The 21,180-nt window shown below is 39.7% G+C and overlaps 2 protein-coding genes across 2 annotated transcripts; one reads left to right on the forward strand and one right to left on the reverse strand.

Moving 5' to 3' along the window:
* Window positions 1-1,748: 1,748 nt before the first annotated feature.
* Window positions 1,749-6,572, forward strand: cisd2 (CDGSH iron sulfur domain 2). Its single transcript, XM_022210199.2, has 3 exons — window positions 1,749-1,963; window positions 5,155-5,369; window positions 5,601-6,572. Exons 1-3 carry the CDS (start codon window positions 1,861-1,863, stop codon window positions 5,688-5,690), a joined length of 408 nt encoding a protein of 135 aa, XP_022065891.1. The 5' UTR covers window positions 1,749-1,860; the 3' UTR covers window positions 5,691-6,572.
* Window positions 6,573-7,358: 786 nt separating this feature from the next.
* si:dkey-162b23.4 (sodium/hydrogen exchanger 9B2) lies at window positions 7,359-19,613 on the reverse strand. Its single transcript, XM_051945555.1, is given in 14 exon segments — window positions 7,359-9,793; window positions 10,218-10,404; window positions 10,554-10,690; window positions 11,064-11,172; window positions 12,608-12,700; window positions 12,702-12,758; window positions 13,114-13,220; window positions 13,914-13,959; window positions 13,961-14,038; window positions 14,040-14,091; window positions 15,483-15,610; window positions 16,223-16,365; window positions 17,648-17,818; window positions 19,373-19,613. Coding segments are annotated over 14 exon segments (1,596 nt in total). The 5' UTR covers window positions 19,599-19,613; the 3' UTR covers window positions 7,359-9,731.
* Between the last annotated feature and the right edge of the window lie 1,567 nt (window positions 19,614-21,180).

Below are 21,180 nucleotides of genomic sequence, written 5' to 3' on the forward strand. Positions count from 1 at the left end.
ATTTCTTCTTCTTTTTTTTAATAGTATTACTTTTGTTTCTGCACTGTGAATGGAAGTGAGAAACGTTATTTGTTGAACTGTGTACTAAGGACATTGTTGAATAACAATAAAGCTGAAGTTGAAGTTGATGGCATTTTACATTGGACAAGTGAAGTTGCGAAGTAAATTATTTCAATTAAAGTTTTAAATAACATTTAACATTTACTTTTTTTTGCACCATGAACAGCATTCTCTACTTTTTGCACTGCATCATGGAATTATCATTTACACTACCATGTTAATAGCAATTATCATCTATGCACTACCATGTTTATATATTCTTTCTAGCTGTAATTTTCTAGCCTAGCCGCGCTAGACAACCCACGGCAACGAATTTAATTCTCTGCCAGGGTGGGTCTAGTTACCCTCCATAAGGCTCGAGGCTGGATTCTCCTAAAACTGGCCGGACCAATCACCATGAAGTGTAGAGTCAGAAGGCGGGCGTAATGAAGTGACGACAGAGGCGTGACGATTCTGACAGAAACAACCTGAGCACAATAAACAGTTATCTTTCGACTCGGCTTTGGCCACAGCCCTTAAAGATTTGAAGCTAAAATTCAACTTGAAAGATAAAAAAAAAGGACGGCACTTAAGTGTTTCATTGAGAAGAAAGACGTATTTGGACTTATGCCGACGGGATATGGTAAATCCTTAATATACCAGTTGGCTCCGCGGCTCCGCTGGTTGGGAAGCTAATGGGACTTAGCCACAATCCGCCGATGCTCTCGGAACTACGTCAGCCTATTCGTTGCGTGGTTGTATACCTACCCAATTGCTGCAGAGGGATTTGATAGACAACCTTTTAGCCTGCCTCCCTCCCTGTCGAGCTTCCCTAGACCCTTGTGCCATCAGAAACATGGGTCTAGCATGGCTAGGCTAGTAATTTTCTGTATATATTGTGTTAAATTTAATTTTATTGCTACTATTTTTATTTTCCTCCCTGTTCCTCTTTCTGTAGTTTATTTATTTTTTATTATTCTCTTCCATATTCCTTGTGACACCAGCAGCCGAAATCAAATTCCTTGTATGTTGTGTATGTACTTGGCCATTAAAGTTGATTCTGAATATATATGCAACTGATTGCATTTAAAGATCTGTGGATATTGGATAGTTTAGAAGGGGGTGTGTTAGTTAAAATTTACATTAAAAGGCCAAACAGGTTCAGCCGCAATAGCGTTGCCTTTTGGTACCCCCCAAAATTTGTAATTACAGATGTTATTGGAATAATTGTAAAAGAAAAACAATGTTGTGAAAGCACTGAAATATGCAACAGTGATTAAAAACCGTAAACAAATGACTTGAGATGATGGGAGGTATTTAAGAAGGCTATTGATAAAAACAGAAATGTCACACATAAAGTAGTCTATGTGTGTCTTTTTATCAATAAACTTCAGTAAAAATATTAAACATGAGCCCAAATTTATTTCATCAGTGCCCAGCATCACGATCTGTTTTTGTGAAAATGTAGACGCTTTAATCACCATGGTGCTGCTTAAAATTCTTTATTTATGTCTGTAGAGAGCTACATTTTACGAGGAGCACCTGAAACAGCAGAAACCACCTTCTCACGCTAAATTCAAGCCATCCAATCAGGAGCCACCAACTCCTCCGACGCTGATTGGTCAGACGCCGCCGTCACATGTCGCCGTTACGTGTATTCACGGAAACGTCTACGCTGTTCTTCGTTGGTGTTCAAGCTGCGGGGGAGGCGTTTACGCACCGGCGGCAGGCTGCGCTCAGAAGCGAGCGCAATGACATAAACGAAGCCCAGGAACTATCCAAGTCAAACACAAAAAAACCTGCCCCACTGAGCGGTTCAAGATGGTTTTAGAGACTATTTCAAAGATAATAAAAATCCAACTTCCAGCCTACCTCAAGAGGCTTCCGCTTCCGGAGACAATCGGCGGCTTTGCACGGTTAACAGGTAATTAGCAGCAGCTGTGTTCTGACTGTCCTGGGAGGATGACTTGTGAACTCTTCTAGGACACTTCTCACCCCTTCACTCTAGCTAGCTTCAGAGTGAAAACCTTGTTGTCGCTTTGCAATGAGTGACTGTGTCCTACAAAACCAACGTCAGGTTCTTAAATGCTGCTTGATAGACAAAAACTAAACTTTATCGTCGTTTTACTTGGTGCTTCTCTTTAGCTACGACTCAGTAATGACCTTAAAGTATTAAGAAGCAACACTTTCTACTGTTAGCTTGCCTTTGTGTTTTAGTAATAGGACGGATGTAATATTAACTATGAAGTGCAGCTTGTCCTGTGTAAGTGATACCCTGTTAATCCCAGCTACTGGAAATGTGATGCTCTACATGTTTTCCTGCAGCACCACGTGTAGCTAACCACCAAGTGATGCTCAGAGATGATAGTCTGAGGCCAGATAGTGCAGGCTCTGAACACAAGGTCCTTGTTCCATGACTGTCCCACAGTGATCCCTGCACAATGTTGTTACATGCCACACTTTTTGAGCAATATCTTTGTAAACTCTGCAAACACTGCAAGACTTTATCTGCAGTGCTGAAGGCAGAGATGACACTAACTAGACAATAGGTGTGACTAATATTTGACCTCATTGTTGGTTAATCCGCCGATTAGTTTCCCAAGTAGGTGTTTTGTCATACATTGTCTCACTAAAGATATTCAGTTTTTTGCCACTTGTGACAACGGAAGGCAGGAAATCCTTGTCAGAAAAGCTAAAAAAACAAACAAAAAAAACAAACAAAATTTTTGGCATTAATTCTAAAAAAAAAAAAGAGGTTGGTCGATTAGCAAATTTGTAGTAGATTTTTTTTTCTGTCAGTCAGCTTATTTTGATTGAGTCACTTACTCATAACATTGTGAAGCAGATAATGTATTAATTTAAGGCTCTTTAATACTGGCTAAGAGTTCACCTTGAACAAATACTAAACATTCTTAACTTTTACTGTATCTCTACTGTACACTTTGCTACTCACATCTTTTCCAATAAAAGTGTTTTCATAATTAACCTATACATTCCACCACATGTAAAAGAAACCGTTTTCAGTCATTTAAGTCAAATAATAGTGTCTCCTTGGGCATTCAATGGTGAGTTTTCAACTCTGGTAAGGGTTGTATTAATATATCGAGCTAATATGTAAAATCTTCTGGGATCCCACCTGCAAGGCAATGAGGAAGTGTTAACCTCTTTTCACGTGTAGCATCTGTTCAGCCTGTTAAATTTAGAGCACGAAGACTGATTTGTTAATAAGACTTAATCATATTTGCAACTCTTGACAAATAGGGAAGTAAAAGGTTCACTAAAAATAACCAAAACAAAAATGTCTTCACAACCTCTAGATGAGTAATAGTGCATGGTTTGACTAAAGGAAAGTGAAGCAAAGTACAGCCGTGGTTTGGAAGACGAAGTGAAAGTTCATCTTAAAATGGATGCGCCACTTTAACTTGACCTGTCAGCCAACACAGATTGTCGCAAAGTGCCAAATTGATCCTAAAAAAAGCCTTTAGAAGTCAAAGTATGCAATGATAAAGGTTTGTGCTCTTCTAGTTGGGTGTTGCCTGATGTTGTTTGAAGTTAAAACGCATTTATGAGTTGTGCTCCCTGACTTAAATTTGCGATGTAGTCAGTTGGTGCAGATTAGAGGACGTACCGTTAAAGTTCTCCAACATGGGAAGACGATTTTTGCTCTTCACCAACTGAATATAATTCATTAAAAGGATTAAGGATTAGAAATGTCCCATTAGGCATCAAAATCCTTTTAGCTGCCATGGGGTATTAATAGAAGTTCCAGGAGCTGGGGTCTAACTCATTGCTAATAGTTAAATTACACAACTGTGATTAATCCTCACTTGTCTGTTTTCACCGTTTATGGTGGATGTGTGGTGGGATTTCCCAAAGTACTTTTCAGGCCTCGGTGTGGCATTTCCCCTGGTAGCTGTTGGTGTGAGATGACAGCAGTGGAATGATAGAGTAGGAATGCAGATCAAACCAGTCATCAGTGAGCTTCCTACCAGTCAGATCACTGGAGTGGGGCGAGAAACAGAAACGGGGTTCGCATTTTTCAATGTAAATTTGTGACATGTTTAGTATGCAAAGAGATGACGCATATATCAAGCCTAATTGCCAAATGTATACACTTTCCCTGCATAAGATCTACCATAGTGGGGAAAAACAAACTGTTTACGCCAAGCTGACAAGGACACAGTGCTATTTGAAGATGTTTTCTGTCAGATCACGTCTAGCAGGTGGTAGGGATGTAAATACGGTGCTTATAGTGGGAGCGATGTTTCTCATATAGGTTCTGTTTGGGAGTGACCAGGATGGATAGGATCAGGAATGAGTACATCAGAGGGACAGCACATGTTAGAGGCTTTGGAGATAAAGTCAGAGAGGCCAGACTGAGATGGTTCGGACATGTCCAGAGGAGAGAGAGTGAATATATTGGTAGAAGGATGCTGAGTTTCCCACTGCCAGGCAGGAGGCCTAGAGGAAGACCAAAGAGGAGGTTTATGGATGTGGTTAAAGAGGACATGAAGGTAGTTGGTGTGAGAGAAGAGGATGCAGAAGACAGGGTTAGATGGAGGCAATTGATTCGCTGTGGCGACCCCTGAAGGGAAAAGCCGAAAGGAAAAGAAGAAGACGACTTTCTCTTTGAGTAGTCCACTCAGACATGTTTGTTCCCACCAAAAAGATTCAATGTCTCCATGTACTAGTCGGCATGGTGACGGATTTATAAAAAACTGAAGTGAAAAGATGGAATTGGAAATTGTTGTCTTAACCTGATGTACACTTGTGAACTGACATGATTCATATGACTTTTTACCATTAATAAATCCTCTTTTCCTTAATTAATAGTTCATTTTTTCAAACCTAAACATTAGTTTACTTTCACAGAAGAATTGCTCATTACATTATCATATCAAAAGCTAGAACCAATCAGTGTTTGCCATTGAATTACAATTAATGGTAATCTTTTTTTCTCTCTAAATTGAGTGTCAGAGATTTTCCAAAATGTACGTGAAGCCCTATCCCCTGTGGGGTCAATGCAGAAAACCAAAGTTCATCCAGTTCTAAAGATAGGTTTTTGGAGCTCAACATGTTATGCGTGTGTTCTTGTCTTCATGTGCTTATCTGTAGTGTCTGAGTGGCTCCGGTTGCTGCCTCTCCTGGGTATCCTGGCTTTGCTGGGCTATCTGACCATTCGCCCGTTTCTGCCTAAGAAAAAGAAACAGAGAGACTGCCTGATCAACCTGAAGATCCAGAAGGAGAACCCAAAAGTGGTCAATGAGATAGACATCGAGGACCTGAACAGCACAAATGTGTGCTACTGTCGCTGCTGGCGCTCCAAAACTGTAAGTTGACCGGTTATTTTCTGATCCTCACCACTGTGTGAAACGCGCTCAGCATGGCCTCTGGTGCAGTTATTGTTGTTTCTCACAAAGACTGCAAAATATAGTTGAGGTATTAGATATATTAAAAAAAGGATAAGTCATGAATTTGTGTATGTTTTTAACTTGTGGATAAGAACCGTTTGGTGTTTCTGCATTGCTGATCAGCTAATATTAAGCTGTTTCCTGTTTTAGTTTCCTGTCTGCGATAAGTCACACTTAAAGCACAATGAGCTAACTGGAGACAACGTGGGACCGCTAATACTCAAAAAGAAGATACTATAATCAACCACTGATGGGAGTTTTCTTCTAATCTGTCCGTAATTTGTTGTCTTGGTCTATTCTTGGTGTCATAACTACCGAAAATGAAAAAAATTCCACTGCATTAGTTTCTAAAGGCTGTGTTATAGCTTCTTCATTGGTTTTCTGCAGTTAAGGTGTTTTGTTTTTTTTTTTCATGACCCCTTTTTCATTGTTCACTTTTGCTGATTAACCAAGCAGCCTTTTTGTGGGTGTAAAATCACTTCTAGTCAGCCTGGAATCAATCACAAGCCACTGGGACCACTTTCAGGGCAAGACTTGAAACACAATTGCAGCGACTTTATGATGACTTTCAAAGATCTGAACCCATCAGAGGAGACATTTTCTTTCTTTCTTTTTTTAAGTAGCTGTTAAAATGAAATGCCTAATACTAGTTCCACATGTAATAATTATAATTTTGTACTCTATGTCTTCATTTTGTTTGTTTATTAAATTGTGGCCTTTATTTTTCTTTCTCCTTCTTTTGGTCAGTCTGTTTGCCAAATATTCACATAGTGTCCTCACTGTAAGGATGTGAAATATGATCTTGTAAGTTATTGTGAGCATGGGAGGCTACTTTTTGTTTTGTTCATGGCTTTTAGGCATTTGAATGTTCCATTTTGTATTTGATTGTGTTGCCTACCAACATTTCATACCACTGCACGGTTGAGTAATTTCCAGTTTTATGCAGTTTTAACCTCTGTAGCCTAATGAGGTTTGAATACTTCTGCAACTTAAGATTTTTGTTCCGTTTCATTTTGACTTCTGTATCGTCAAAACCACTGTATATAGCTGACTTCTTACTGGAGTTTCCTTTGTAACTCATCAGCAATACCACAAACATAAATGGCTTGTATCAGATCTGTATTGATGTGTTGATGATCCTTGAATCTATTCATCGTTAGTGTAAAAGGATATCAAGTTTATCTCATCTGCAGCTGCTTCCACTATTATGGTTGGGGAACACATCATGTAATCTTGAGTTAAAACAGGTATAAACAAATCACAAAGGTACATCACACTGTAATTGTCTGCTTCTCAGTTTTGTCAAGTAAAACTAGCATTAAGAGTCATTACTGCAGCAACAGGAACACAACTGTGGCTGCTTGTGACTCTGAAACTGCACTTTGGGAATCTTATTTAATTTTAGCATGGTAATGTTTGCCGTGTTCATCATTTTTGGTCAGTGCACACACAGTATCACAGAAGTTATCACAATTCCGGTGGACATATTTTGTGCACCATATTTTAGTGCAAAATTCATGGCAATCCATCCAACCATTGGTAAGACATCTAAGTCTTGATTCTAAATGCGATCTTCAGGGTGGTGCTGGAATTAAAGGCAGTGGATCAGTATAAGCTATAATCGGTCATAAAAGATTTTGTGCTAAACTATCATTGGATAACTGTGGCCAACAAAATTCTTCCTCTTGTCACCACAGATGAGCAAATTTCATAAAGTGGTTGAGATGCTTCATTCTGGACCAAGCAGTCTGACAGAACAACATTGTTCTTCGTAGGGTTAAACTGCTAGCATGGCGTAACAGCAAACTGATCAAAAAGAACGATAGTGAACTTAGTTAAGTCTGTGAAGACGTGCTGCATGATAATTTGCTACCACAACAGCTATGCCACACAGATGGACGACTCGGGTTGAGTTTTTATCATTTATTGTTTAAAGAATATTTGGTAAAAAAAACTAATGCTTAATTCTTCATATTCATCATAAATAGTTGCTAGTGCAAAACCTTTTAAATTAGGCGTTATAAATTCAAACAAATCAAAAACATCTTAAGTTAAACTGCATACTTCTGTCAATAAAGAAATCTAAAGTTACAATCTATTTTTGTTCACAAATATAAAAGTTTGGGTTTTCAGTAATGTTGGGAATATGGACAAGATGATTGTTGAGAACTCATGACGTTGAAAGCAGACAGTGCATATAGTAGTTGATAGGATTTCAAGCAGCATTGTGTTTAAACCCAAGTAAAGCATTATAGAGTATTCAGATTGAATCCTGAGTCTTGAAAACATTTCCCACCACAGAGACATAAAGCTACGATATGTGAAAAAACATACACAAAAATACACTCAAACAAAGCACTAAAATGCACTGAGTGGAGAACTTCTAAACACTTGAATTCATGTCTATTGTGTAGTGTAATTATAATAAGCATTGCTACTATCAGCACAGTTACATACACTCCCTTCCAGAAGTATTGAACAGTGTTTTGCTGTAGACTGAAAACATCTGGGTTTGACATCAAACGATGAATATTAGACGAGATCAACATTATTTACATGTAGATCTGACACACAACTTTGAAGATAGCACCTTTTGTTTGAGTGCACCCATGTGTCACGTGAGCAAAAGTACTGGTGCATGTGACTGACAGGTGTGTTTTGTTGCGACATTGGTTATTCAAACAATAAATAGCGCTCAATGTCTATGTTCAGTTTCAGATTTGGGTTTTGCCTGTGCAGACTGCATCTATAGTCTGTGGGTGAAAAACAAGCAATTGTGCACAAACATTGGTCATCACAGTCCAACCATTAGGAATGTCCTGAAGAAGAAAGAAACCACTGGTGTACCAAGTAACGGACATCGAACAGGTAGACCAAAGAAAACAGAAGCGACAGAAACATTGTGAGAGCTGTAAAGAAAGACCCTAAAACAACAGTTAGTGACGTCAGCAACAACCTCCAGAGGGGAGGAGTGAAGGTATCACAATCTACTGTTCACAGAAGACTTCATGGACAAAAGTACAGAGGCTACACTAGAAGATACAAACCACTCATTAGCAAGAATGATAGGAAGGTCAGGCTGGAATTTGCCAAAAAGTACAGAGACGAGCCTCAAAAATTCTGGGACAAAGCTTTATGGACCGATGAGACAAAGATGAACCTTCACCAAATGATGGAAAGCCTCAAGTTTGGAGAAAGAAAGGATCTGCTCATGATCCCAAACATACAATCTCACCTGTGAAACGTACTGAAGGTAAGGTCATGGCTTGGGCTTGCATGGCTTCTTCTGGGACGGGCTCATTAATCTTCACTGATGATGGAACACATGATGGCAGCAGCAAGTCTACTGAAACATTTGGTCTGCCAATTTAAAGAAAGATGCAACCAAACTGACTGGGAGATCCTTCATTGTACAGCAAGATAATGACCCAAAACACACTGCCAAAACAGCAAAGGAGTTATCAGGGGCAAGAACTGGAAGGTTTTAGACTGGCCAAGTCAATCTCCAGACATAAACCCTATAGAGCTGAATTTTACCTGCTAAAGAGGAAACTGAAGGGAGTAACCCCCAAAACACGCAACAACTGAAAGAGGCATCACAAAACAAGAATGCCACAGTTTGGTGATGTCAGTGGGTCACAGGGTAGATGCAGTTACTGCAAGCAAAGGATCTGCAACTACATATTAAGTCTTATTCACTTTAACCTCGTATAATGATTTCTTGTCTCATATTCAAACCCAAATGTTTTTAGTCTACAGCAAAAATAAAGGAATTGACCTCACTGTCCCAATACTGTTGGAGGGGAGTGTAGCCACCCAATGAAAACAGTTTGTAATAAAATACAGCATTGCCTTTTCAAGTTCAAGTACAGCAGATTGTTAATAGAACTCTAGTCATAAAAAAGCACAAATACTGAATTCAGCGAACATGACAGGTTGGGACAGTTTACACTTTTACAAAGAGGTAAAACATTTATAAGCCCCACACTAGTACATTTGAATAAATCTGCATTTGAAAAAAAAACCCTAACTGCCACATGTACAGTGTTCACTCAGCATGACAAAGCAGACAGGGGAACAGGGGTCATTTGTTTGCAGCATGAGGCCTGGAAACCACCAGAGGCTATAAATACAGTGTGATTCATGTGTTGCAGCAGGATGCCAAACATCAGGAGTCGACCAACGGAGAGACAAAGAGAGCCACTCGGTGGCTAAAGAAAAGCTCAAACATCTGAGGTGTGAGGAGTCTCTTTAAATGTCCTCTCTTATTGGACAGAGGTGTCAGAGCGTACTTTCATAGGTGACGGGAGTTTCATCGTCATCTTTGCCTCCTGCTGCAGTGCCTAGGCAAAAGGAAGGAGAGACACAGGAACAAAAAGCAATGAGAACAGCTTCCCTGAAAACTTGTCACATGATATTTAGATGCTCTAGTAAATAAAAAACAAGCAAAGAAAATGAGTTGCACAAGCATGACTTGCATTTTATTCTACAGTTTCCACAATGTGTCAATAACAATGTCACTGTTGTGTGAATGCAACAGTAAGGAAGCCACTGAATAAAAGGGCAAAGAGGAATGATCTACAGCTATGCAAATCCTCATCTGTGTGGACAAAGCTATCACAAATTTAAAGTAGGGAAAAGACGTTCACTACTCACACACGACTACGAAGCGAGGTTAGGCAGGGTTGTTGAGCTGAGTTGAATTTTTGAATGTAGGACTTTACCTACCTAAAAAGAAAGCTGATAAATTGGGTTTGACTCGCTCACCACAGGCTGAGTTCTTTGGTTTCTGCAGCAGGTAAGGTCCACTGAGCCCTATGATAACAGCTCCTACAGGGGCTGTGAGAAGGATGGAGAGCACAGCCACAGTCAGCACGTCCATGCCGTACCGCTGCAGCTCCGGCTGGCCTTCCTTTCCTCTGGCCATGTCCAGAGCTGTGGAGCCGATAGCTGCCTGGTGGAAACAAGTATAACAGCAATGTTTGTCTGAAGGAACCCTTGAAAACTAAATGAATGTACTTTTAATTCAAATTTGTGCAAGGGAAAACAACTGTAGACATATTTCCAGACAGAGGAGCTTACCGGCTCCATGTTTTAACATACCTGCACTGTGGCTTTGGGCATCCATGCTAGGGCTATAAACACTTTCTCCTTCATGTTAAAGCCCGCACACAATGCACAGACAAAGGTGAACAGCACTCTAACCAGCAGAGCAATGAGCAGAGAGGCTATACCCAGACCTAGACAGACATATACACAAGAGTCACAGGTTTTTCACCCCATGCTGGTACTGAGACAAATTATACAGCAGAGTGACAGCAACACAACAATTTTGTGTAACTTAGCTTCAATTTGCACAAGACAAATATGTTACTTTCTAGGCCACATGTTCTGGCATGGAAAAAAATAAAAAAAAATATAGTCATAGTAAAATATAGGAGTGCTGACAGACAGAGGATTTTACAGGACAAAACAGAGCGGTACATCTCTCATGTGGCCTCTGTTTTGGCTATGCAAATATATTTACATCCATACACTCACATTTGTGTTCTTCACAGCAATGACAGCAATCTCACTGTGTGTTTTTGTTAAGGTTGCGTGTGAACGTCTCACCAACAGTGTTTCCCTCCAACTCAGAGACTCGAATCTCGGCTCCTATCAGTCCGAAGAGTAGAGGCTCAAACACTTCCCACGCCCACCCCACCACTTCCTCCACACGGACCTTAAGACAGAACACAAAATGTTCAGTATGTTCGCCTAAGATGAAGCGCTGCAGACATTTAATCACTCCACAACCTAGTAGGATGGTGGGTAGTAGGGCTGCAGCCATCGATTATTTTAGTAGTCGAGTATTCCATCGATTATTCTGGCGATTAAACGAGTAATTGGATTCCGCATTTGATCATGCACGTTACAGGATCAAAAGCGGAAGTGAGAGCGCTGTGCAACAGAAATAACCATCCTGAGGGAACACGGGCGGACATCTGTGGTATATTGTACAAATACAGTATAGTACAGGTGTATTGTACATACATAGTACAGTACAAGTATATTGTACATATATAGTATTGTACAGGGCTATTGTACATACATAGTCTATAGTACAAGTGCAAGGGTATTATAGTACAGGGGTATTCAGCTAAAACTCAAAGCCATGGGAACCCCACATGTATTTAGTTGGTGATACAGAAATCACATGAATATGTTTTAATGTTTGGTCCTGCTACTGCAGCTGATAGAACACGAGTAAGAAAATTATTCAGCATTAGAATATTTAATCAGTAACATTAGATTCACTTTGATTTGGCCACAAATTAAACTGATTTTCTTCATTATAAAACAGTTTCAGACCTCCATGCACATCAATGCAGTATCACGTTTGAATACATGAAGTTTGATAGTTTTATTGTGCAGCTGTCTGTTATCAATAATCAACTACATTGATCGGTAAAATAAATACATTAACACATGTATAACAGTTTTCTACCAGTATTCCTGTCTTACATAGTTTCTAGTCGCAGCTTTTTACCGTCATAACTTTTATGTTGACTGAAGCAGCTGAACATCATCAGTTCATTTTGTGGAAAACGAGTCAAATGAAGGTTAAACGCTCCTGTTTGTGTGACGAGTTGGAATCAGAAAGTCTGAGTTAGCAAAGAAAGTTGAAAACCACCTTCTCATCTGTTAACTCTGACTGAGGTCTTAGTTTTTGTCAAGCCGACTTACCAAAAGAAAGCCTCATTATTTTAAACTGCCTTCATAGTTCAGTCCTCTGATCTGCTGAATGGGATAAACACTAGACAAGCTGTGCCGGTTAAAATAAAAGCGTCCTGTGAAATTTAAAATCCCCTTATAATTTATTGATTATTGGTCCAGGTGCATATAGGATAAAGTCTGGGACTGGACTTGGACCGCGGTCCATCAGTTAGTGACCTTGGGTCTCGTATTTAGTGGATTATATGAAGTCTCGATTCAAAGAACTTTGCCTCGAGGAATTTTAGTAATCAAATTACTTAAATAACTGGAAGAATCATTTCAGCCTTAGTGGGTAGCATGCTTAAACCTTATCAAAATGTAGATCTAAGCTGGATAACTGCAGTAGCAGAGCTGAAAGACAAACTGTATACACTACAGATACACCGTGTATATATTGCTACCTTATCTGTACCCCAGCCATAGCCTGCCAGGAATGCCAACACCAGGGTGCAGAGGCCTCCAGAGCCAGGAAACCCCGCCACGCCACTGCCCAAACACGGCAAACACAGACAGACCCAGCACCAAGAAGGAACGCTTCATTACGATGTATTTCTAGAAGACAAAGTGAACAATCACAGAGAATGTCAATAGAATGAAATTTAAAAACACAAAGAGTTCACATGAAAGGATGAGGTAGATAGGTAAGTAGTTAGCATTATTAGATACATATAATAGTGGTGGGTGATCTCAGACACATGATGTTTACTTGTGGATTACTGGAGTTGACACTGTACGTTTCTGTAAAGTGCTGTTGCGTCAAAAAAGTGAAATTTTTCATACATTTGCTGCGTTTGCTGGCAGTTCCCAAGTTTTTACACACACAGGCTGTGCTGCTAAGTGGGGTAAGGATGACTAGACAACTTTAAAACACGCTTGTATCGTGGTAGTGCTGCAGGAGATTGCCTACCTGGTCAACACTAGGGAAGTACTGGATGAGGAAGCCAAGGAGAATCCCAACAACCATCCCTCCAAGCACCTCCAGTCCTCCTCTCAAGAGGTTGTACCAAGTGGAGCCTAGAAGGATCAGCAGAGCAAATATATTGAGCACTCCATTGAAATTTAATGTCCTAAATGTACTCAGGAGGTATATGCCTCTATAACTAATACAGCAGCTCACCTCATCAGTCTTTTAGGGAAGTTCAATTTTATGGTGCTTGTGGCTTCTATAGTGTTATACCACTGTTTGAAACTGTTGTGTATTATACTGAGAAGTGCTTTTATTATTTTTTCCAGCATATTTATATCAACGGAGGCTGACTAAATATTCAAAATCTACCTCAGTATACATGTAAAACAGCCTCTACAATGATCATGTAGTGGAATCACTAGACGTATATTGTATTAGGCTGCAACAGCTGTAAGAAGGTGTACCGAATAAAGTGCCAAATTAGAGTATATGCAGAAAGAAAACAGGCAGGTATGGTCTGGTTGTAGAATCACTTTGTACTTTGCTAAAGTGACACAGAGGCAACACTGTAATCTGCTCTCTCATACCCTCTACTGAGCTTCTGACAAACTACAAACAGAATTTTTTTTTAAATATTTTTTTCAGTGTTGACACATTGAACTTGCTGCCTCTCCCCTGTAGATAGGGTGGTGTTGTGTTTCAAAAAAAAAGAAAGAAAGAAAGAAAGAACACTGATTCAGCACTTCTTTGTTTCCATCATCACTTCTCCACACCAGCCAACACACACATCTACTGGTTACCTGTGGCAAAGGCCATGCCCAAGCACGTGGTGAACCCTGTGATGGCAAAGAATGTCATCAAAGCTGCCTGCAGCCATCAGCAGGGTCGGGATGCCCTGCTCCACACCATATCCATCCTTTTGGAGGCAACAGCATGGAGGGAACCACGACTGCAGGAGACACAGCGCCCAGCACAAAGCTACAAACGGGACAAGGGAAAGGCTGTTATTTGGTAACTCCTTTAAAGAGGCAGCAAATTTAAAATGCCTTTGAAAAACATTATATAGCATCGGAATACACTTAGTAAGGTATAAAAACTGAGACATTTAGACAGACACTAAACACTGTAGCTGATATGAGATTCTGGGCTCACATTTGATGCATGAATCATACTGTGATCACAGGTACTTACAGCAAATACAAACTTACCATTGAAACTCTGGCTGTGAATAATCTCAAATTTAAAATAAAAACACTGCCAGTAAGAAGTGTGGACACACCTGCTCATTCAATGGTTTTCATTTAATCATTTTCTTCATTGTAGATTAATACTGAAGACATCAAAACTATCAAAGAATACATATGGAATTATGTTGTAAACGTTATGTTGTAAAAAATAATACAAACAAATGAAAAGCATTGCAAGAGAAGGTGTGTCCAAACTTCCGTCTTGTACTGTACATTGTTTGATTAAGATTGTAAGAGGCAATAAAGAAAGATATCTGTTTTGACTCCCAGCCACCATTCTATCCACTGATAAGCTACACGTGCAGAGAAACATGTCGTCTGCACATAAACCACACGCTGCAAGTTTTCTTTGCAACTACTGATGGCAAGCATCATACTTTTAGATGTATAATTGATGCCATAAATGCTGATGAAGCAGATGTATAAAAGGCCCTATTTTGAAGCTTTACTCAACAGTAAGCTGTGTGTACAGGGATAAGAAGTTGTGATGTGATCTAACTCTGACAGCAGTGTGTTTTGGTCCTATCCTTCACAGGAGCATGTTCCATGTTTTGTACAGTGTTATTAGTTTAACATGTCTTTGTGATCAAGATGCAGCCTTCCAGTATTCCACATTTGTAACACTAGACATGCTCACTCAGCAATCTACTACCTGCTGTACCACAGAGAGCTAATGAACAGTCAGCTCACCCAGCTGATAATCCAAGTCTCGACCAAATACCAAGCTTAGTTGTTAAAAATTAGATCCCGCGAAGGCCAAAATCAGATTGCTTTTTATGCATGTTTGAATAAAGGGCTTTTAATTGTAACTTGCCTCCTTTTATCTGCCTAGGAGGCAAATTCCTTTTTCACGATTATTTTCGTCATCTTTAAGAGCACCTACATTTACAACAACAAACTGAACATCGACCTTTGTAGTTGTTATGTAAGCTATATAATTGAAAACGGAAATTATAGGACAACCTTTCCCTTAATGCTCATACAGTCCTTGTTTTATTGCAGCCTGTTGAAATCAGTTACTCAGCGAAGGTGTCTGTCTCTCCTGGTATTCATACAGTGGTGGTACTCGCTACAGAGTAAATAAATAGAAAGCTGGACACAGAAAAAGAGCGTCATATTTACCCAGAATGAAGCCCCATACCCCAGGGCAGGTCCATGAGGAAGTGAGAGATCAGAGCTATGGTGCAAGCCTCGATAAGGCACGGCCCCATTGCCACACGTAAACACACAGATTTTAGTTTCCTCAGAGCCTGACAATGGAAACACATCATACAAGAGTTTTAACAGTAATTAATCAAAATTCTGTACAGAGAGGCATAGAGTATTAACAAGCACTGTGACATTTAGTAGTAGTATTCACTGGTTACATCTTATCCAAGAAGCTCTGAATCACTTGCTTCTCCTCATATCACTGGAAATGTAACACTTTTCTGAGATCAGAAAATGCAAACAACTGAAGACATCACTTTTGATCAACTCAGAGAGGAATTTGGCAATACTTTAGAGAAGTTCTGGCCTAACTGATTTAAGACTTTTAATCATGAGCTAGCCTTTCAACACCATTAGCTAACACAATGTAGCATTGGAACACAGGAGTGATGGTTGCTGGAAATGTTCCTCTGTACTCCTATGGAGATTTTCCATTAAAAAATCAGCCATTTCCAGCTAGAATAGTCATTTACCACATTAACAATGCCTAGATTGTATTTTTGATTTATTTAATGTCATCTTCATTGGAAATTCCTTCAAAAATAAGGGCACTTCTCAGTGACCCCAAACTTTTGAACGGTAGTGTATATGAGGCAACTCGACAAACATTTCTGCGTGCCATACTAAGCTTTAGCAGTAGAGTAGAAGCATACCGTGGGATCCAAGCCCAGCCCGGCTCTGGCCAGAATCACAGCCAGAGCAATGTTCCTCAGTGACGCAGACCATTTGTATTCGATGTACACCCCATCTGTTACAACAGGGATGTTCCTCAGCAGGAAACCCATCAGCAGCATACCTGCAGCACAGCAGAGGGTGAGACAATGAGAGGTGATTCTTTTTACAATGAAACACTGTTTATTCTTCAGGGCTGTCTCTCACACAGCTACACACCAAAAGTAAAGCTGATCTTTTGTTTTTTTAACTCGAGGTGCTCAAACTGGACGCTGAGTCTCCGTGTGGACTGAGAGTATTGTGTTCTAATACAAATAATTCAAGTTTCTACAATCAATATGTGTTATTGGACTGTTGTTCTGTTAAAAAACAGGCTACATAACTACGAATATTATTACTACATGGCATTATTAGGAATAAACAAATGAATAATGAAACGATGGCCAATTAAAAAGACTAATATTGTGGGTTTACACCACAGCAAAAGCTTAAAAAGTATACAAAAGACAGAATTCATCAAACATAATTATAAAACTGGTAACGACTGAAGACAGATGATTTTACTTTCAGCCTGCAGACTGACCACAATCCTTTCATTTTTTACAACACAGTAATCCTCCTTCTATGTGACTGTAAAAACATATTTCTAAATACAGAAATAAGCACTGAACTAGTAAACAAGCATGCCCTTTTGAGAACATTCTAAAAAATTGAAAGGAGGAAAGCGACATGCAGAAAGAAACAAACTCCAAGTTGCACTTCAATCTACCTTCTGATGTTATTTACAAATAAGGAGGGGCTAGCAGTTTCCTTGATTTTTATCAAGGAAACTGATAAAATTATGTCTTCAGTCAGATTGCATTACGTGCTGATCAATCAGAGATGTAAAACGATCCCTTTGATGATGGAGGACCAAGATTTTTACCCCAACTGTCAAACTAGCAGGGCCATAAATGCATAGGCTAACAATACAAAAAAGAGAGAAAAAAAACAACCACCACCACCACAACCTTCCAAATGTCAGTCTTTGAAAAATAAAAGTTGAAACTATTGATTGAAACAGTAAGAAATATGGAGAGAAACACTGATGCCCCACTTCTTCCACAACCTTCATCTCATTTAGTCACACTTTGAACAGACATATTTTACACAAAATAAGGACCCTTACATCATTTGTTAATTTCAAACTTGGTATATAACAGGAGTACATGTGTATATCATATTCAACATATTTATGAACTTTTTATACCAGTGGCAAATTTGGCAGCTGATCATTATATGCAGCACCTTAGTGTAGGAGTCTGTGTACATAATACTGTGTGTACATAGCATTATATACATTATATAAATACCTAAACTATCACACAACAGCAGGTAAAGCAAAAACACTTCATTCTCCGCCATACCGAGAAGTGGTGGGAACGGTGGGAGTTTGGGCAGACGGATGAGAGCCACCAATTTGCCACCGATGAGCGCGCAGATGAAGAGTATTGTGATGCCAAACAGGTTCCCTCCTGGGAGACATTCTTTTTCTGTGATCGACCAAACCACTCCGAAAAGAACAGCTGCCAAAAGAACTGGAGAGGACAGAGGACACTCGCATTAGATTACAAAGGCCTCGCATATCATTATAGTATGCAATCAAGATTTTGCAGGCATCAAAAGAGGGTGAGGGGTAATGAGCTCAATACTGCACTTTTGCTGCGTTTTTTAATTTTCATTCTACTAAAATTCTTATAAAGTAATTCATATGCAGAGGTCAGGCAGGTCTGAAGCTCTGAATTTTCTTTTTTTATAAACATATATTTTAGTACTAGAGTGTGTACACTGACGGTCAAAACTTTTAGAACGCCCCAATTTTTCCAGTTTTTTATTGAAATTCAAGTAGTTCAAGTCCAATGAATAGCTTGAAATGGTACAAAGTTAAGTAGTGAACTGCCAGAGGTTAAAAAAGGAAAGGTTACCCAAAATTAAAAAATAATGTACATTTCAGAATTATACAGAAATGCCTTTTTCAGGGATCAAAAAATGGGTTAACAACTTAAAGCTGTTCTGCAGCAATGGAGATTGATGAAGCCTTGAAAGTTGGTGCTACCAAATCCTACAGGTGTTCCAACTTTTCTTGAATACTTACAACTCCCTCTATCTGCATAAAGTAGTGTTGGAACACACCATGGGACCAAACCCTCCAGAGCATTATTTGAACAGTATTGTACTGCAGAAAGTAGTGTGTTACTATAGAAACAGTGAGGAAAAGGCAATTAACAATATAAGAGAGACAGACCATCATAACACTTAAAAATGTAGGTCTTTCCTACAGAGAAATTGCGAAGAAAGTCCAGGTGTCAGTGAGTACAGTTTTTCTTCACCATTAAAAGACACTCAGAAACTGGGAGAAACTCTGACAGGAAGAGGTCTGGAAGACCCAAAGCCACAACAGAGTCAGAAGACAACAGCTTGGTAATAGGCGGCTCACAGGACAACAGCTTCAAGCACAGTTTAATCGTGGTCGTAGTAAGAAGTCTCAGTTTCAGCTGTGAAGAGAAGACTTGGAGTTGCAGGTTTGACAAAAGGAGTTGCAGCAAGAAAGTCATTGCTAAGACATCAGAATAAGAAAAAGAGGCTTGTCTGGGCCATGAAACACCACCAATGGACTACTGAAGACTGGAAGAAGGTGTTATGGACTGATGAATCAGAATTTGACATCTTTGGTTCATCAGCAGGATTTTTGTATGCCGTTGAGTAGGAGAAAGGATGGTTCCTCAGTGTGTGACATCAACTGTAAAACATGGAGGAGGAAGCGTGATGTTCTGGGGCTGTTTTACTGGATCCAGGGTCGGTGACTTGTACAGAGTGAGAGGAACCCTGAACCAAAACGGCTACCACAGCATTCTGCAGCAGAACCCTCTGGTAAGTTCCTGGTTGGTCAAACTCTTGACCAGTGCACATATGGCTAGTGTACATCTACTTATTTATCTAAACATGATTGCATTTCTCAGGTAGTTGAAGATGAACAAGATACACATGATTTGCAGTTTTTTATAGTCTTGTGTAAAAAAAAAAGGGAGAGACATCTAACAAATGGTCCTATTAGAAAATCAATACGCAAACTAGTAAATCCTCCTGCTGACCTTTGGTGATGAGAGAGGCGAGGAGGCCTCTTGGAGGACACGGGCAGAATCTGTGCAGCAAAGGGCAACAGACTACTGGTGGGTCCGTGTTGGTGCCAGCATCCACCACAGGGTTGCGAGGGATAAAATACGTTGTCTCCTCAGTTACATTTGGACTTGAGCAGCGCCGTACTACCACCTGGATCTGGTTCACATTTAGGTGCTTTAAAGAAAAAAAACGGGACATTGGAAAGAGAGCGATCACATTTAGTGTTTCGGCAGATTGCCAACACCACATTTGTAAATGCACTGCAGATATACACCCATTTTCTTCACTTTTAATTATTTACTCATAAACCAAACAAATGTTGTCACTTGCTGGATAAATATGACGATTAGTGTAAAAATTCTAGTAGTATTTATTGAATGAACATGATAGCGATACTTACACAAGTGGCTGGGCACCCACGAAAATATTAGCTCAAGCCTCACAGCTCATGATAGCTAAGATATCGTAGTGGCACAAATATGAATTCTGCACTGTATGTAAATAATAGAAAACTGGCGGATGTCCCTGAGGTGACCTTAAAGTGCCGTATCAGTATGTTTGCACATCATGGCAGAAATTACAATGTACTGTTCTCTTGACAATAATAGAGTTAAGATATGAACTCTCCAACTCCCAGAACACTCTCGTCTTTGTATTGCCAGGTTGGTATGTTAGCTCAAAGTTCTGGCTTCATCTCCAGCTGCTTTCTAGGAAATCTTACATCTGAATTATAGAAGTAAATGATGAACAATAAGTCAAATAATTTATTGTAGCCAAGGCAGAAGACCAGTATAGGAAACACTGAAGCATGCATCAGTTTTGATCATCTACATGTGACCTCAATTTTCTAATATAGTGCACAAATACATACACTACCGTTCAAAGTTTGGGGTTACCCAGGCAAATGGCCATGTTTTCCATGAAGACTCATACTTTTATTCATGTGCTAACATAAACTGTACAAAGGTTTTCTAATCATCCTATTAGCCTTTCAACACCATTAGCTAACACATGTAGCATTAGAACACTTAGTGATGGTTGCTGGAAATGTTCCTCTGTACCCCTATGGAGATATTCCATTAAAATCAGTCGTTTCCTGCTAGGATAGTCCATTTACCACATTAACAATGTCTGGACTGTATTTCTGATTAATTTAATGTTATCTTCATTGAAAAAAATGCTTTTCTTGGAAAAAAGGATATTTCTATGTGACCCCAAACTTCTGAATGGCATGTATGTACACACACAACTTTTTTTGGAACAAAATAAAAGCAATATCTGTAATAAGGCTTAAGTATAATGCATGCATTTTAGTTAAATACTATACCTCCACAATGGTTTGCGGCTGGCAAAGCGATTCTGTCCAGCAGTGGGCTGGGGATTGGGCTGGGTGCTGGACTAGGGGCCGGACTAGGTGCCGGACTGGGTGCAGGGCTCGGCTCTGTTATAGCAGGTTTCAGTTGGGTTTCCTCCATGGCAGTCAGCTGCAGTATTTCTGGTCCGCTCACTTCTTTCTCACACTGCATCAAGCCCAGGGGTGGAGTTGGCCATTGATGGGCAGTTCTTTTACTTCTGCTTCTGTATGCCCAGCTCTGGCCTCAGGCTCCTGTTCCGACAAGATTTTATCAGTAGAAGAAAATTAATTATTGGTTACTTAAAAGCAGATATCAGTGGGGCTGGTGAAGGTGTGGAGGGAAAAGATAAGCTAGGTTTCACTCAGATCTGCTGTCAAACTAATGCTTGAAACAGAGCGTTCATTTAGCTTAATAAATGCTGGATG

Source organism: Acanthochromis polyacanthus, chromosome 3 (genome assembly GCF_021347895.1).
Source record: "Acanthochromis polyacanthus isolate Apoly-LR-REF ecotype Palm Island chromosome 3, KAUST_Apoly_ChrSc, whole genome shotgun sequence".
In the NCBI taxonomy this organism is placed as follows: domain Eukaryota; kingdom Metazoa; phylum Chordata; class Actinopteri; family Pomacentridae; genus Acanthochromis; species Acanthochromis polyacanthus.

Excerpts from the sequence above, each read along its gene's own strand:
- cisd2 (XM_022210199.2), top strand. The coding sequence starts at position 1,861 with ATGGTTTTAGAGACTATTTCAAAGATAATAAAAATCCAACTTCCAGCC. Across the intron at positions 1,964-5,154 it reads CGGCTTTGCACGGTTAACAG|TGTCTGAGTGGCTCCGGTTG; the intron begins GTAATTAGCAGC and ends GCTTATCTGTAG. Across the intron at positions 5,370-5,600 it reads GCTGCTGGCGCTCCAAAACT|TTTCCTGTCTGCGATAAGTC; the intron begins GTAAGTTGACCG and ends TTCCTGTTTTAG.